Below are 19,369 nucleotides of genomic sequence, written 5' to 3'. Positions count from 1 at the left end.
TGGACCCTTTCTTTCTAAAATGATCTGCCGAAATTGTTGCCACCCCTATTACTAGCCTGTTCAACATCTCTTTCGTGTCGTCTGAGATTCCCAAAGATTGGAAAGCAGCTGCGGTCATCCCCCTCTTCAAAGGGGGGGGGACACTCTTGATCCAAACTGCTACAGACCTATATCTATCCTACCATGCCTTTCTAAGGTCTTCGAAAGCCAAGTCAACAAACAGATTACCGACCATTTCGAATCTCACCATACCTTCTCTGCTATGCAATCTGGTTTCAGAGCTGGTCATGGGTGCACCTCAGCCACGCTCAAGGTCCTAAACGATATCTTAACCGCCATCGATAAGAAACATTACTGTGCAGCCGTATTCATTGATCTGGCCAAGGCTTTCGACTCTGTCAATCACCACATCCTCATCAGCAGACTCGACAGCCTTGGTTTCTCAAATGATTGCCTCGCCTGGTTCACCAACTACTTCTCTGATAGAGTTCAGTGTGTCAAATCGGAGGGTCTGCTGTCCGGACCTCTGGCAGTCTCTATGGGGGTGCCACAGGGTTCAATTCTTGGACCGACTCTCTTCTCTGTATACATCAATGAGGTCGCTCTTGCTGCTGGTGAGTCTCTGATCCACCTCTACGCAGACGACACCATTCTGTATACTTCTGGCCCTTCTTTGGACACTGTGTTAATAACCTCTTAAGACTCTAGGGGCAGTATTTCATTTTTGGATAAAAAGACGTGCCCGTTTTAAGCGCAATATTTTGTCACGAAAAGATGCTCGACTATGCATGGAATTGATAGCTTTGGAAAGAAAACACTCTGACGTTTCCAGAACTGCAAAGATTTTCACTGTGAGTGCCCTAGAACAAAAGCTTCAGGCAAAACCAAGATGTTTCTGCACCCAGGAAATGAACAGGATTTCTGAGGCTACGTTTTGCATTATCTCCTTATATGGCTGTGAATGCGACAGGAATGAGCCTACCCTTTCTATCGTTTCCCCAAGGGGTCTGGAGCATTGTGACGTATTTGCAGGCATATCATTGGAAGATTGACCATAAGAGACTACATTTGCCAATTGTCGGCACGGTGTCCTGCGTTGAAATTGGTGCGCAAAACTCAGCTGCTGGTATTTTTCCATGGGGGTTTTGAGAAAAACCATGCTTCCACGAACGGCATATCAATGAAGAGATATTTGACAAAACACCTTGAGGATTGATTCACACAACGTTGGCCATGTTTCGTCACGATACCGGATCCGGGATGGGTCGGCAAGCTTCAATGCCATACAACTCTCCTTCCGTGGCCTCCAATTGCTCTTAAATACAAGTAAAACTAAATGCATGCTCTTCAACCGATCGCTACCTGCACCTACCCGCCTGTCCAACATCACTACTCTGGACGGCTCTGACTTAGAATACGTGGACAACTACAAATACTTAGGTGTCTGGTTAGACTGTAAACTCTCCTTCCAGACCCATATCAAACATCTCCAATCCAAAGTTAAATCTAGAATTGGCTTCCTATTTCGCAACAAAGCATCCTTCACTCATGCTGCCAAACATACCCTTGTAAAACTGACCATCCTACCAATCCTCGACTTTGGCGATGTCATTTACAAAATAGCCTCCAATACCCTACTCAACCAATTGGATGCAGTCTATCACAGTGCAATCCGTTTTGTCACCAAAGCCCCATATACTACCCACCATTGCGACCTGTACACTCTCGTTGGCTGGCCCTCGCTTCATACTCGTCGCCAAAGCCACTGGCTCCATGTCATCTACAAGACCCTGCTAGGTAAAGTCCCCCCTTATCTCAGCTCGCTGGTCACCATAGCATCTCCCACCTGTAGCACACGCTCCAGCAGGTATATCTCTCTAGTCACCCCCAAAACCAATTATTTCTTTGGCCGCCTCTCCTTCCAGTTCTCTGCTGCCAATGACTGGAACGAACTACAAAAATCTCTGAAACTGGAAACACTTATCTCCCTCACTAGCTTTAAGCACCAACTGTCAGAGCAGCTCACAGATTACTGCACCTGTACATAGCCCACCTATAATTTAGCCCAAACAACTACCTCTCTCCCAACTGTATTTAATTTATTTATTTATTTTGCTCCTTTGCACCCCATTATTACTTTGCACATTCTTCCATTGCAAAACTACCATTCCAGTGTTTTACTTGCTATATTGTATTTACTTTGCCACCATGGCATTTTTTGCCTTTACCTCCCTTCTCACCTCATTTGCTCACATTGTATATAGACTTGTTTATACTGTATTATTGACTGTATGTTTGTTTTACTCCATGTGTAACTCTGTGTCGTTGTATCTGTCGAACTGCTTTGCTTTATCTTGGCCAGGTCGCAGTTGTAAATAAGAACTTGTTCTCAACTTGCCTACCTGGTTAAATAAAGGTGAAATAAAAAAATAAAAAACAGCATTTAAAAAAACTGTACACTACACTTCCTATGCATCATGTAAATACTCTAAAACTGGTTCATCTCAATATCTAATTCCCTTCATCTGCACTGACCTGAGGACACAGGATAGGTGTAGTATTAATACATGCATTATACATATTATAATTGTAATATTATATTGCAAATACAGTTCAATCTGTACTTCAATGCACATCTGGTGTGCTTTATAAAAACAGAGGAAGAAAGGAGATGGGGAGAGAGGTGCGAGAGTGTAAAAGACAAAGGGAAAGGGGTAAGAACAGAGAAGCAGGGAAGACAGCATATGATTAATGAATTACAGTGTTACTAAACTTAATATTCTCTCAGTTCATCACGAATACATAATAGTGTCTCTAGCGGTGTCTCCTAACCAGCCTTGGGCCCCCAGTTGGCCCGAAGGTTATCTTAAGAGCGGGTAAGGTGGCGATGATGGGACTGGGGGTTGGCATCCTCTCTTACATCAAAGCATACCTGCAGACAAGAGACAGACAGAGAGAGAGATAGCATGATTAAGCCTTGTGTTTTATTTTATTTTAACACTGTCAGTCATCATAATCATCAGCAGGTGAAATGCAAAACTGACCTTGGATCATTAACTCTGGGACTACTACATCTCTATCTGTATTTCAATGTAAAGAATCTCGTTGATAATATTTCATATTGACCCGACCAAGTGACCTCCCACCTCTGATCATGATGTGCCCTCTATGTAGCCAGTTCAGATGTGGGAGGGGTTGAACAACACAGCTGATATAACCTAGAGGATTTAGGGAGAAGGGGGGTGAAGTGAAGGAGAGAGACTGTTATTAAGAAAACTTGGTCGTTAAAGAGACAGCGTTTAACAGGAATCTGTGTGTGGCCTCACCTGGTGACCAAAGTACCTCAGTACCTCCAGGCTCTGATCAGGCCCTACACCCAAACAAGGGCACTGCGTTCATCCACCTCTGGCCTGCTCGCCTCCCTACCACTGAGGAAGTACAGTTCCCGCGCAGCCCAGTCAAAACTGTTCGCTGCTCTGGCCCCCCAATGGTGGAACAAACTCCCTCACGACGCCAGGACAGCGGAGTCAATCACCACCTTCCGGAGACACCTGAAACCCCACCTCTTTCAGGAATACCTAGGATAGGATAAAGTAATCCTTCTCACCCCCCCCCTTAAAAGATTTAGATGCACTATTGTAAAGTGGCAGTTCCACTGGATGTCTTAAGGTGAACGCACCAATTTGTAAGTCGCTCTGGATAAGAGCGTCTGCTAAATGACTTAAATGTAATGTAAATGTAAAGTGGCTGCAGATTACTTTATAATGAAAAACATGCACAGACACACAAGGACAAACAATATAGCGTAGTTATATAAATTGAAAAAAGGAAGTGTCTTACTATTCTCCATGGTTGGTCCTCTTGCCTATTCTTTGAAGGTGGAAGGAGTCAGTATACACCTGAGCCTGCTTACTGCACAACACAATCCATCAATCAGATTGATACACGAGTGTGTAGGTAATACAATGTCTAATTGTTCAACATTTTTTCAATATGGGTGACTCTTAAAACATGTCTTGTACAGCACCGTCACCTGAGAAGTAAAAATCAAAAGGAGAGAAACTGGGAATTGAATAACTGCAGTTCACATAGCTAAATAAATGAAAGAATAATCTTATTGCAATATGGATTGCTCTTAAAAGAGCCTTTGGTTGTGCATAGGGTAGTCTATGGTGTTGCCAAGGAACAGCACTCTCTTTCGAAGAAGTAGGAGGTGAAGATCTCCCGCACAAGGATTGCCTCCTGACCTCCATCCTTGAAACATCCTGCAGAGCAGTAGACCTCTCCTCTGGCACACGGCGGCAAGCTGCAGAACCCCTCCTGGTCCTCGTGTCCATCCTCATGAAGTTATGCAGAACATAGGTACCCTTCACATGCCTGAATTCCCCCAGGAGGCAGTCCCAGATGGCCCTGGTAACCCAACCTTGCAGTGCCATACACGGTAACTGTATGCAATCATTTTAAAGGAATCTCCAATTGCAATTGTAGGAATATGAAAGATAATGTTATTATTAGTCTTTTACATCACCAACAAGCATCTGCGATGCCAAGGGCTAAATAGAACTCCTTTCTATTTCTGACGCAGATCACGCTGCAAGTCTTGCCTCTCCCATCTCCTCATTGGTTTATAGAAGCAAGTACCCACGTGCCATCTCCTCATTGGTTATACCTACGTGGGTGATTGAAAGACGAACTGTTTTGCCGGTCATCGTGGTAATACTATGAAAGTTTAGATGCCGATCACCATATAAGTTCAAAGATGAAAAAGCCTGGAAGGAGGAGAGATGACTAGAAATTATTCGGTTGGCCGTTTTATGTGTGGATTCATTTTCGGAGTAGAGGACCTTGTGCATTTCAGGTAAAATTACAACTCAATGTTTATATCCCAGGACAAATTAGCTAGTGACAGCAAGCTAGCTAAATAGGACAAATTAGTGCAAGATAACTAGCTAAATTGCTATACATGTTTAATGCTTTTCGACCTGTCCCCAAATTAATGTCATTGGTTCAGAGTTTGTTTTGATATTTTAACCTGCGTGTCGTGATCACGTTTGGTGTAGGGAGACAAAATAAATGTATGCATGATAGCACACGATGGCACAAGCGCACAGCCGGTTTGGGTTCCGTGTAAAATTGGATAGATAGATGCATGTGCAAAAATACAGTATGTGCATGTGTAGCATGTGAGAACAGCAGGATCATATCAAGGATAGCATCACAAATGAATACATAAACACTACTTGAAGCTTGATGATGAGTTGATCATTTGAATCAGCTGTGTAGTGCTAAGGCAAAAACAAAACTGTGCCCCCCTTTGAGTCCTCAGGACCAGGACTGAGAACCACTGCTCTTCATTGGGACCTATTCATCTGCAGATAGGCCTTCACAGCTCTCTGTATCTGAGGACAGAAAACATCACAAGAAACAGAATTCATTATCACTCAAATTAGACAACACTGAATATTATCTCTGTCCTCATCTTTTCACCCTCCTCCATGGCGGTTAGCTAGCTACCTACAAATTAACTTTCAAAAACATTTTTTTTTTTACATTGATAAATAGATCAAGATAGCTAGCTAATATGAAGTTGGGTAGCTGGTGATATTTAATTCACTTGGCTAGCCAGCTATACATTATGTAAAGTTGGCTCGATAGCTAGTTAGCTATGTTAGCAGCTCATTTGAGTTAGCCTGTACTGTAGCTAGTTAGCTAATAATACATCGTTGTTTTTTTTTACATTTTCGAAATGTACTTACTTACTTGAATAGGTTCTCACAGCCATATGGATGATTGGAAAGATGGCAGCAAAGTTTGTCACCAGAGCGGTTTAGAGCGTATTACTACAGTGCATTTGGAAAGTATTCAGACCCCTTGATTTTTTTCTCATTTTGTTACATTACAGAAATGTTTACACATTTATAAAATAAAGAAAATGGGATAAGACTGTAAATACCAATTGGGGAGAAAAGGGGGTAAAAGTACAACAACAACAAACATTTATGGAACTTAAAATGGGTACAGTCTCAGTTCACAATAAACACATGCTGGAAGGATTTTCACAACATTCAAGTTTGCACTCAGGAGACGTGAAATTTGATCAGTGACAAAAAAAAATTGAGGGAACATTGGTTATGGGTATGCTTGTCATTGGCAAGGACTAGGGAGTTTTTTTGCATAAAAATAAATGTAAAAGAGCTACGCACAGGCGAAATCCTAGAGGAAAACCTGGTTCAGTCTGATTTCCAACAGACACTGAGAGACAAATGAACCTGTCAGCAGGACAATAGTTGCTTACCAAGACGACATTGAATGTTCCTGAGTGGCCTTGTTACAGTTTGGACATAAATTGGCTTGAAAATCTATGGCAAGACCTGAAAATGGCTGTCTAGCAATGATCAACCACCAATTTGACAGAAAAAAAGGTGATTTTAACATGTATTGACCCAGAGCTGTGAATACTTATGTAAATGAGATATTTCTGTATTTAATTTTCAATAAACTTCCTAAAATGTCTAAAAACATATTTTCACTTAGACATTATACAGTATTGTGTGTAAATGGGTGAGACATTTTTTATTTAATCCATTTTGAATTCAGGCTGTAACACAATTGTAATGCCCGGGGTGTAGATGAGGAAGGAGGAGACAGAGAGTTCAGAGTAAGCTACTTCTTTATACACCGACCAGGTGAAAACAGACGCCACTCAAAACAAATGCCTCAAAACACAGGGGAACTAAACAGTCCCAAAAAACAGCTCACATACACGAACAACCGTGACATACATGCGTGTACAAAGAATACACATAAAACAATCCCGCACACCCAGCAGGCGGGCCGGCTGGCTAATAAAGCCCAACTAATAAACCAAATTAACAACAGGTGTAACTAATAAACAGACAAGGAGGGGGAGGAAAAGATCAGTGGCAGCTAGTAGGCCGGTGACGACGACCGCCGAGCTCCACCCAAACGGGAAGGGGAGCCTCCTTCGGTAGGAGTCGTAACAACAATAAAATGTGGAATAAGTCAAGGGATATGAATACTTTCTGAAGGCACTCTATATATATTCCGGACACTGACATTGCTGGTTCTAATATTTCTGATATATACAAATACCGCCTGGACTGAACAGAGCTCGACAAACATATATTTTTGTGAAGATCAGGGAGTTTTGCTATGAAGAGGCCATGGACATCACATGCCCTGCACCAAAGTCGGGGGCATGACAGAAACAGGCTCTCAGAATATAGATCCCCTTGTTGATGCATGATGCAGACGACCTAGTCCATCACTACAGTAAGACTGCTGAACAGCTAATCAACGGCTATCTACCTTCACCCTCGGACTATCTGCACTGATAATGCACACCCACATGACTCTCCTAACACTCTCTCTCTCACACACACACACATGCACACACACAGACACACCGTATTGCTGCTACTATTTATTATATTCATCCTGCTGCTCAGCTACTTTACCCCTGATCAGTGGTACCCTGTCATTCAGGGCAGAGCCCGATCTGTTTCGAGCCCCACCTGTTTAAATAAAAAATACAATTAAAAAAGTATATATTCTTTGCATGTTATTTTGGCATTAATACGTGTCACATATCAGTTTGCAAACAATGTAAAAATATATATATTTTAGTTAATAATGCCGCATACAAACATGGTCTCTTTCTTGTTTCCTTGAGTAAGGCAGCTCCAAAATACAGCTACTTTCTGTGGGAGTGGGGCAGCCAGCGGAAAATACGGAGCTTAGGGGTTAGTAATGTTCTCTAGCTGCACCATGATTGTCTCAGTGTTCTGTCACTCTTGGGGACACTATGTCACCGCAAAATCTATGGGGAGATCTACAAAATTCAAGCCCATTGGGTGCTGCCATAGATTTACGTTAGAAGTGCCCATCCAAGAAGGCCACAGATAAGGTCAAATGGCCACGGATAAAATTACGTCAAATCACATTATATCTACCGTAACTTTGATTGGACTGATCATGTCAGCATCATACATTCAACATCTTAGCTAGCAGGCTAGCAGTCATCATGATGAATCAAGTCGACAATCTACTGGCAAATCCTTTTCAATCCTTGTCATATGAGGAGAAATTATACATAAAACGTATCGGTGCTCATCAACCATTGGACATAAACATTACACAACAAGTTGGAAATCGCAAATTCAACAATTAATGTTTTGGAAGGAATCAGTGGCTAACTGCAAGCGTTGCAAAGCCATCACTAGCCTGCTGTTAAGGGGAATGGGTGTGTGGTCCAAGTCTGGGTTTAAGGGTCTATTTTCCAAGCTTGAAAAGATAAACATTCACATGCAACATCATGGGCCAGAAAAGGTTGAATAAATTGGCCATGCTGTCAAGCCAGCATGACTTCAGCCTTGTTCAAAACAACTAGAAACTCAGAAGTGGGAAATCTCAGACTTCAGTGAGTTCAAGACAACTGGGAACTCAGAAAATAATTGCTCAGATTGGGAAAATATTTTTTGAACGGTCATCCAACTCGTAATTCCAAGCTCCGACCTGAAGCTCACTGATGTCATGATTCAACCTTGTTTTTTTCTATAAATCTTGAGAATGCAAGACGTTGATGACAAAGTTTGATGACAAAATTTGCCCACAAGAAGGACCACCATGCCACCTTCCTGTTCAAGTGAGCACAGCACAGTCCAGAAATGCATTGTATGCTGCTGCATAAATTATGTAATATGCAAGGAGATATGTATACTGTAGTTAAGAAAGTAATCCTAAGTGTATGTTGTGTAGTAAGCTGTTAGTAGCCCATGTGCCTCACCCTGATAATTTGGTCCTTGGCCTACTGTTCTGACTTGGAGGTGCACATGTATCCTATAGCCTGTTTTAGAGAAATGTAATGATTGAATATTGTAAGAGCTTTCATTGTCTGCTTATACTGTATACCTCCTTTATTTATCCTACGGTTCTGACTTGGTGTACAGGGAGAATACTGTAAGAACAGCCCAATAGTTATATTCACTACGTCCATCCTAGTGCGCTCATTAATGTCTTAGTCAAAATTACGGATCCGCTCGTCGTCCCCTTATGCCATAGTTTGTACATTTCAATTGTCAGTAGAAATCACATTTGTGTAAGCAAGTCAGCCACGTCAACAATGTTTTTTAAAAAGGCAGTAAATGAGGCTGAATGAAATGTTTCGCTGCCAGACAAGACTCTGCTGATAGGCAGGTGTAGTGGTGGTAAGGATTAACTCTATGGTGCTGAAAAGAAAGCTTTGTTGGGACAGCTTTATGTAGGCCCTAACAGTTTGTGGGCAGTGTTTGTCGCCATTATTATTATTAATGTATTTTTTAGTGTTCTGTTGTAGCTTTGCTATACAGGAGTTTACCCTGTGCGTGTAGTATAAACATTTAGAACAAGTGAAACTTGTTTTGTTGCTAGCGAACCTTTTGTGATGAAATATTATTGTGCTAAAATCGTTTTCTACCGAGTGGTGCAATGTTAGGCTAGCTAGCTACAGTACATGCTAGCAGGCTGTCTGCAACGTAGCTTCCCTCGTGCTAGCACTTGCTCACTTTACCTTTCCCCATGTTAGGTGTGCACTGTGTGCAGCATTGAGAATCTCACCATTCATTGTATTACATTTATTTCATCCAATCCAGGTATGTAGGTCTACAGTTGTATGGCTATATCTATTGCATACATATGTGGCTAGTTTATCACTGTTTATAGTATAGCCCGGTGGTCTTTTGTAATGTGAATTGTTCAACATAATTTTTATAATTCAGAGCTTTTATAGCATCTAGAAGATAATAGCCAGCAGCATACCACCCTGCGTACCACTGCTGGCTTGCTTCTGAAGCTAAGCAGGGCTGGTACTGGTCAGTCCCTGGTTGGGAGACCAGATGCTGCTGGAAGTGTTGTTGGAGGGCCAGTAGGAGGCACTCTTTCCTAAATATCCCAATGCCCCAGGCCAGTGATTGGGGACATTGCCCTGTGTAGGGTGCCGTCTTTCGGCTGGGACGTTAAACGGGTGTCCTGTCTCTTTGCGGTCATTAAAGATCCCATGGCACTTATTGTAAGAGTAGGGGTCTTAACCCCAGTGTCCTGGCTAAATTCCTAATCTGGCCATCAAACCATGACAGTCACCTAATAATCCCCAGTTTACAATTGCCTAATTTGTCCCCCTCCTCTCCCCTGTAACTATTCCCCAGGTCGTTGCTGCAAATGAGAATGTGTTCTCAGTCAACTTACCAGGTAAAATAACAGATAAACAAGTAATTACTTTGGAGTAATTTTGTATTATTTCACAGAAATATGTGGATCCCTTGAATGTACCGTATCTGAGAAATTCACCATTCATTGTATTGTATTGCATTTATTTCATCCAATCCAGATAAATGAAATACCAGATACCAGCAATGAGTGCCCAGAGTCCTGTTCGTTAGCAATATACCACAACACAACGCAGAAAAGTAGCCAGACAGGCTACATAAGCTGCATGTAAGCATTTCACTGTACCGTTTACACCTGCTGTATCCTTTGCATGTGACAAATAAGCTTCCCTTTGATTTGGTTTGATATAGTGTGTGTTTACCAGAGACAATAATGTGAAGACCAACATGCCTTGCACCAAAGTCAGGTTAAGATATAGGCCAAAGATTAGATCAGATTTATTTTAACCTGGAGTTATTCCTTATTGTATGTAGGCTACTACTGTCACCACATTCACTCTCACTCAGTTTAGCACAAGGCCAAAGACAGACAGGTGCCCCCATGTGAATCCATGTGAATCCTTAATATTGAATGGGTGTAGACAAAGAAGTTAAAACTTTGAGGCTTTTTCTCAAAATTGGGAATACAAGAATATCAACTTTTAATGCAGCATTGCTTTCCTATATATTTCTCCAACTGTAGTGTATGATATACCATTACGCAGCTGAGTCCATACTTTTATACAATGTAAAAAATAAATTAAAAAAAACTATTTTACACTGCTGCTACTCTCTGTTTTATCATATATGCATAGTCTCTTTAACTATACATTCATGTACATACTGCCTCAATTGGTCCGACCAACCAGTGCCCTGCACATTGGCTAACCGGGCTATCTGCATTGTGTCCCACCACTCTTGTTACGCTACTGCTATTCTCTGTTCATCATATATGTATAGTCACTTTAACCATACCTACATGTACATACTACCTCAATAAGCCTGACTAACCAGTGTCTGTATATAGCCTTGCTACTGTTATTTTCAAATGTCTTTTTACTGTTGTTTTATTTCTTTACTTACACACACACACACACACACACACACACACACACACACACACACACACACACACTTTTTTTTCGCACTGTTTGTTAGAGCCTGTAAGTAAGCATTTCACTGTAAGGTCTACACCTATTGTATTCGGCGCACGTGACAAATCAACTTTGATTTGATTTGGACAGTGAAGCTAAAATCTTAAATTTGTCTCTATACTCCAGCATTTTGGATTTGAGATAAAATGTTTTATATGAGGCAATGGTATTGAATGTCACCTTTAATTTAAGGTTGTTTTTATAAATATCTGTTTTACCGTTTATAAATATAAACACTTTATAGTTTTAGTCCTCACCATGTGAACAAGTCATAAGTATTTGGACAAATTCACTTACAGTGTCTTCGGATATTATTCAGACCCCTGAACTTTTTTCCACATTTTGTTGCGTTACAGCCTTATTCTAAAATTGATGAAATATGTTTTTTTCATCAGCAATCTACACACAATACCCCAAATTGACAAAGCGAAAATAGGTTTGTAGAAATGAGTTATTTACAAAAGTATTCAAACCCTTTGCGATAAGACTCGAAATTGAGCTCAGGTGCGTCCTGTTTCCATTCATCATCCTTGAGATGTTTCTACAACCTGATTGGAGTCCACCTACGGTAAATTCAATTGATTTGACATGGAAATGTACACACTTGTCTAAGGTCCCACAGTTGACAGGGCATTGTCAGAGCAAAATTCAAGCCATGAGGTCGAAGGAATTGTCCGTAGAGCTCCAAGACAGGCTTATGTCGAGGCACAGATCTCGGGAAGGGTACCATAACATTTCTGCAGCATTGAAGATTCCCGAAGAACACAATGACCTCCATCATTCTTAAATGGAAGAAGTTAGAAACCACTAAGACTCCTTCTAGAGCTGGCCGTCTGGCCAAACTGAGCAATCGGGGGAGAAGGGCTTTGGTCAGGGAGGTGACCAAGAAACCGATGGTCACTCTGACAGAGCTCTTGAGTTCCTCTGTGTAGATGGGAGAACCTTCCAGAAGGACAATCATCTCTCCAGCACTCCACCAATCAGGCCTTTGTGGTAGAGTGGCTAGGCGGAAGCCACTGCTCAGTAAAAAGAACATGACAGCCCGCTTGGAGTTTGCCAAAAGGCACCTAAAGACGCTCAGCTCCAGAGCACTTAGGACCTCAGACTGGGGCAAAGGTTCACCTTCCAACAGGACGACCCTAAGTACACAGCCAAGACAACAAAGGTGTGGCTTCGAGGAAAAGTTTCTGAATGACCCAGCCAGAGCCCAGACTTGAAAATAGCTGTGCAGCGACACTCCCCATCCAACCTGACAGAGCTTGACAGGATCTGCAAAGAGGAATGGGAGAAACTACCCAATACAGGTGTGCCAAGCTTGTAGCGCCATACCCAAAAAGACTAGAGGCTGTAATCGCTGCCAAAGTTGCTTCAACAAAGTACTAAGTAAAGGGTCTAAATACTTATGTAAAAGTAATATTACTTTTTTTATGTTTTACAAATTTGCAAAAATGTCTAAATAGCTGTTTTTCCTTTGTCACTATGGGGTATTGTGTGTAGATTGATGAGGGAATTTTAGAATAAGGCTGTAACGTAACAAAATGTGGAAAAGGTCAAGGGGTCTGAATACTTTCCAAATGCATCAAGTAGTCCAAAGTTTAGTATTTGGTTCCATATCCCTTGCACGCAATGACTACCTCAAACTTGTGACAAACTCATTGGATTAATTTTCAGTTTGTTTTGGTTGTATTTTGTCTTATGCTTTGCCCATCTTAATGCTCAAATCTAAAGTTCTGGAGCATGGAGCCAAATATTTTTGTTTAGCTTCACTGTCCAAATACATATGGAGGGGAGTATCTGTAATAATCAAAAGTTATTATTGTCCTAATTAAAAGGATTCATAGTTTCCATAGGAAACGGAAATACTATTGATTGGCTGTTGCTCACAGGAGTGGAACCAGACTAGTCTGGAATACTAAAGAGTATAATTTCCTTGTCTAAATAAAAGTTATATTGCTTTCACATATTTATCTGAGTAGAGTGAATGTTAACAAACAGTGTACTTGGTAGATAATTCAGAGCACTAGAGCTGTTTGCCAGATACACTCAAATCTAACATATACAGTTGAAGTCGGAAGATGACATACACTTAGGTTGGAGTCATTGAAACTCATTTTTCAACCACCCAACAAATTTCTTATTAACAAACTATAGTTTGTCGGTAAGGAGATCTACTTTATGCATGACAAAAGTTATTTCTCCAACAATTGTTTACAGACAGATTTTTTCACTTATAATTCACTGTATCACAATTCCATTGGGTCAGAAGTTTAAATACACTAAGTTGACTGTGCATTTAAACAGCTTGGAGAATTTCAGAAAATGATGAGCACAAATCAACCCCAGAACAACAGCAAAGGACCTTGTGAAGATGCTGGAGGAAACAGGTACAAAAGTATCTATATTCACAGTAAAACGAGTCCTATATCAACATAACCTGAAAGGCCGCTCAGCAAGGAAGAAGCCACTGCTCTGAAACCGGCATAAAAAAAGCCAGACAATGGTTTGCAACTGCACATGGGGACAAATATTGTCCTCTGGTCTGATGAAACAAAAATACAACTGTTTGGCCATAATGACCATCGTTATGTTTGGAGAAAAAAAGGGGATGTTTGCAAGCCGAAGAACACCATCCCAACCGTGAAGCACATGGTGGCAGCATCATGTTGTGGGGGTGCTTTGCTGCAGGAGGGACTGGTGCACTTTACAAAATAGATGGCATGAGGTAGGAAAATGATGTGGATATATTGAAGCAACATCTCAAGACATCAGTCAGGAAGTTTTAGCTTGATTGCAAATGGGTCTTCCAAATAGACAATGACCCCAAGCATACTTCCAAAGTTGTGGTGGCAAAATGGCTTAAGGACAACAAAGTCAAGGTATTGGAGTGGCCATCACAAAACTCTGACCTCAATCCCATCGAAAATTTGTCGGCAGAACTGAAAAAGCGTGTGCGAGCAAGTAGGCATACAAACCTGACTTAGTTACACCAGCTCTGTCAGGAGGAATGGGCCAAATTTCACCCAACTTATAGTGGGAAGCTTGTGGAAGCCTACCCAAAACATGTGACCCAAGTTAAACAATTTAAAGGCAATGCTACCAAATACTAATTGAGTGTATGTAAACTTCTGACCCACTGGGAATGTGGTGAAAGAAACAAAAGCTGAAATAAATAATTCTCTATACTATTATTCTGACATTTCACATTCTAAAAATAAAGTGGTGATCCGAACTAACCTAAGACAGGGAATTTTTACTGAGATTAAAATGTCAGGAATTGTGAAAATCTGAGTTTAAATGTATTTAGCTAAGGTGGATGTAAACTTCTGACTTCAACTGTAGGTTAAACACATCACCTACTATAGCCGTTTATAACATGGAGTGGTAGTGGGAGTCAAGGTGTCATATACATATTCTATCAGAAACCCTGTTTATACCTGGTTATAACTTGCATCCATTGTCCTGGTCAAGTGTAGATGATTAAAAGACACATTGTGATCTGATTGTGATCAGATTTTCCTGACCACCTCCGGAGGTATTCAGGCACGCATTGTGTCTGGATATCTTACAAGATCTGGACCGAGAAATCATCTAAATCATAAATATTTTGCCCTCTAAAATCATTGACAGGTGGCACCATTGGCTTATTACATCAATATAAGTGTCTTACAATGAATAAACATTATTTTGAAAGAATAGCTGTGAAATCATTTGCATAAAGGAAGGGACCAGGAAATATGGCAACAATGTGGACACAGTGGACAGATAACAGACACATTTTAATACCATGTGTAGACACATTTCTGGAAATGTGGGCTTAAATCAGAATATCGACAAGATCAGGACAAAGGACACATGTTAGCACCAGGTATAAACGGGGGTTTACATAAAAACAACCTGCTTTGAAGTTTCACACTTGACATGGCTAAGTATTATAATCAAATCAGATCAAATTTGTTTCAGAAATTAGAAAAAAATAGCCCAGTGTTGGTAAATATGTAATATCATAAAAGTAAGTCATCTTCTGAATGAAAGCCACATTTAATCAAATATTTTCTGTACATTTTCAATTAATCAATCACTCTCTCTCTCTCATCAAATCAATATAAAGTATTTTCAAGCAGTTACTAACAGCACCCATTTTGCTGCTGCGTTACCAACTGCAAGTGAGGGAAGGACAATGGGAAAAAATATACATTTCAGGTGGCAAAAAGCACCAGATGCTGTCCAGAATCAGAGAAGGGTCCTGGATCCCTGACTGGAGTACTGGAATAGAAAATATGTGTGTCCCCGACCAAGGCAAGAATGTCTGCACGTTCAGAGAAAAATGGGTAATCAGATGGACCATTTTCAGCTGGCGAGGCCACTGTGTGTGTGTTCTTTGTGATTCGGTTTCCTTGTCATCAGACAGACAGCTGTGGACAGAAAGTAGAGAACTTGGGACTATAAGTTTCTATCAGAATTTTTGTCCAAATTAAGTTATCGACATAGCCTTGTTCTGTTAAATGTTCTCTGCCTACAGTATGTAGTACACTAAATATCCCAATTCATGTTTTTAAGTTCAAAATAATACAAGCTCAACATTGCTGACACCATTCAAACCAGTAGGCATTCCCCCTGTCTCATAACTTCAATTCAATACATTTTATCAATCGATTTCAGACAATTTGTCACAATGAATCCCGACCAACTATCAGTCTACTGTCTTCAAACAATATACAGTACCTGTTATATATCCCATATAGATTCGTTTTAATTACAGCAAAGCATTATACACTCTAATATTTTCCCACTGAAATTGCAATCCCCAAGTCTAGCTGCCTGAACATAGTATTAAACCACAGCTTGTGTGGCATCGTAGTGCACACAAATAACAATAATAATATGAATAATAATAATGTGATTTATATAGCGCTTTTCAAAGACCCAAAGACGCTTAAAGGTTTCAAGGTTGCCATTAATGTTATATGTCACTGATCAGTGCAATTTCTAAGAAGTCTCGGCCTCTTTACAATTTGAAGTAAATAAACTTGTATTTGTATGTGCATAATTACAAAGTATGCAGCACTGAATTGTGTTTGGATTGGCTGAAGATTTATAGATAGTCACACAAGGACAGCAAATTGTTATCTGATTTCAGCATGTGTCCCCTTGAAGTCGTTGACAAACTGGCACACCAAGCCAAACAGCTCCTGAGAATCTTGATCCATCGGCTCTCCGAATTTAACCTTCAAGAAAAAAGACAAATGACCCAAGGTATTATTTTTGACATCTCAAGTCCAAAGCACTTCAGTTGCTTTCATTCTTTCAGGGGTTATAATACATTTGTCTAATTCCTGGGGTTAACCGATGTCCCTGGTTTGATTGGGAAGCATAACGTAAGTCCAGTTCATTGCAAACTCCATTTATAATAATGAGCTGATAAACTGTTTGAGCATGGAAGCAATTATTGGACTTAAATATCTTCAATGAGACAGACGGATGGCCATGGCATGAATCCATGAATCCACACTCACTACAGGGTTAGCTAATACAAAGGGTGTGTCATTAAAACAGTGGCTCAAGAGTAACATCTAATATCAGTCAAACACGGCTCAACTGCTACAGTATTTGACCACACCACTAATCAGAAAAGCTACGCCAACAACACTGCAGCACATATGGAACTCTGAATGTAACCTATTAACTTTAAAGTATTTTGATGCATTTCACCCTAAATTAACATGCCCAAGTTACAGTAACACTGGGAGAGCAATTTAAGCATGCAGTATAGGCTACTACCATTGGTTCCGTGTCTGACTGCAGCAATTTTGTTCCCCTGGGGAGCAGAGAGAAGGTTCTGATAATGTCACAGATATACGCTGTGTCAGGGTCAGTCTTCTCTCTCTCTCTCTGTCTCTCTCCTCTCTATGCTGCTGCTGGCTCAGGCTGTAGCACATCATTATTGGTGTGCGTACGTGCGTCCGTGTGTGTGCGAGAGGGTGGGAAGGATAAAGTTTGGAGTGCACAGGAATTTAATTGTGGAACCTACTATATCACAATTTCCTGGCAGGGCTCACCCCTCACCCTGTCAAGGCTCACCCGTCACTCCTCACCCTGTCAAGGCTCACAACTCAAACCCAGAACACAGCAGAGTCAGATGGACTCTTTGTGATGATGGACTGTCCTTCTGGAAATAGGGGAGGTTGGAAATACTTTCTTTAAAAATACATTGTTCTGTAAGAGTTTTACTTTGTTCTGACTGGGCAAAAACATCACCTAGGCTGATGCCAAACTACACTAAAATAAAGGTGTACTAAGTTGGTAAATATCCCTAAGCATCTTCTTATGTGTATCAAAAAGTAACACTCCGTCATCTTGTCTATGACTGAATCTGAGAGACTTCCGTTAGATACCTAATAACATCCAGTGTATTATAGTATTAATAGGGATAGCTTCTAATACCCTCCTGTGTATATATTATTAATAGGGACAGACTCTAATACCCTCCTGTTTATTATAGTATTAATAGGGACAGACTCTAATACCCTCCTGCTTATTATAGTATTAATAGGGACAGACTCTAATACCCTCCTGCTTATTATAGTATTAATAGGAACAGACTAATACCCTCCTGCTTATTCTAATATAAATAGGGACAGACTCTAATATCCTCCTGCTTATTATAGTATTAATAGGGACAGACTCTAATATCCTCCTGCGTATTATAGTATTAATAGGGACAGACTCTAATATCCTCCTGCGTATTATAGTATTAATAGGAACAGACTAATACCCTCCTGCTTATTATAATATAAATAGGGACAGACTCTAATATCCTCCTGCTTATTATAGTATTAATAGGGACAGACTCTAATACGCTCCTGTGTATTACAGTATTAATAGGGATAGACTCTAATAACCTCCTTTGTATTATAGTATTAATAGGGACAGACTATAAAACCCTCCTGTGTATTACAGTATTAATAGGGCTTCGTAGTAGCTTAGTGGTTAAGAGGTTGGGCCAGTAACCGAAAGGTTGCTGGTTTGAATCTCCGAGCTGACTAGGTGAAACCTGTTGATGTGCCCTTGAGCAAAGCACTTAACACTCATTTCTCCTGTAAGTCGCTCTGGATAAGATTGTCTGCTAAATGACTCAAATGTAAAATAGGGACCGACTCCAATATCCTTCTGTGTATTACAGTATTAATAGGGACAGTCTGTGGTCTATGCTAACTATTGTATATCAACTGGCAGCTTCATTAAAAAGTACCGGCAAAGCACCAGTCTCGACGTCAACAGTGAAGAGGCGACTCCGGGATGCTGTCCTTCTAGGTAGAGTTCCTCTGTCCAGTGTCTGTGTTCTTTTGCCCATCTTAATATTTTATTTTTATTGGCCAGTCTGAGAAATGGCTTTATGTTTGCAACTCTGCCTAGAAGGCCAGCATCCCGGAGTCGCCTCTTCACTGTTGACCTTGAGACTGGTGCATTGCCGGTACTATTTAATGAAGCTGCCAGTTGAGAACTTGTGAGGCGTCTGTTTCTCAAACTAGACACTAATGTACTTGTCCTCTTGCTCAATTGTGCACTGGGACCTTTCTTTGCTTTTCTTTCAAAAACAAGGACATTTCTAAGTGACTGCAAACTTTTGAACGGTAGTGTATATCCTCTTCAATCCCCATTCCACCCTCCATAGTGGAAAGATAGATAAGCTGAAACAATGGAAAACGGCCATCTCGACATTTCAGGACTAGAGGAACCATTTATCTCTGGAGGGGAAACACAACAGACATATTAAAATAATAACTCAGGGATTACCAATATGTCAGTGTAGAGTTTCTTCATCTCCTCAGCCCTCTTTGTCAGCAGGGAGAGATCGGTTTTGTACTTCTCAATCGCCATCTGGGTTGAGAGGGAGAAAGGAGAACATTATTTGATGTATAATATCAGAATAACTTCTGTTTTTTTGATGCATCCCAAAACTACCACTGCAAACTGACAGCAGACACCATAAGAGAAAAATAATGCAATATGAAG

The 19,369-nt window shown here is 40.7% G+C and overlaps 1 protein-coding gene across 1 annotated transcript in view; it reads right to left on the bottom strand.

Moving 5' to 3' along the window:
- Positions 1–15,113: 15,113 nt before the first annotated feature.
- LOC115132443 (protein diaphanous homolog 1) overlaps positions 15,114–19,369 on the bottom strand; it is a 49,216-nt gene continuing 44,960 nt past the window's right edge. The window contains exons 16-17 of the mRNA XM_029665099.2: positions 19,151–19,234; positions 15,114–16,581 (exon numbers count right to left, since the gene is read on the bottom strand). Of these exons, the coding sequence (XP_029520959.2) occupies positions 16,480–16,581; positions 19,151–19,234 (186 nt within the window). The 3' untranslated portion in view covers positions 15,114–16,479. The remainder of the gene's footprint in view (positions 16,582–19,150; positions 19,235–19,369) is intronic.

This window comes from Oncorhynchus nerka, linkage group LG7 (assembly GCF_034236695.1).
Source record: "Oncorhynchus nerka isolate Pitt River linkage group LG7, Oner_Uvic_2.0, whole genome shotgun sequence".
NCBI classification, from domain to species: Eukaryota; Metazoa; Chordata; class Actinopteri; order Salmoniformes; family Salmonidae; genus Oncorhynchus; species Oncorhynchus nerka.
This window is presented reverse-complemented; position numbering and strand designations above follow the sequence as displayed.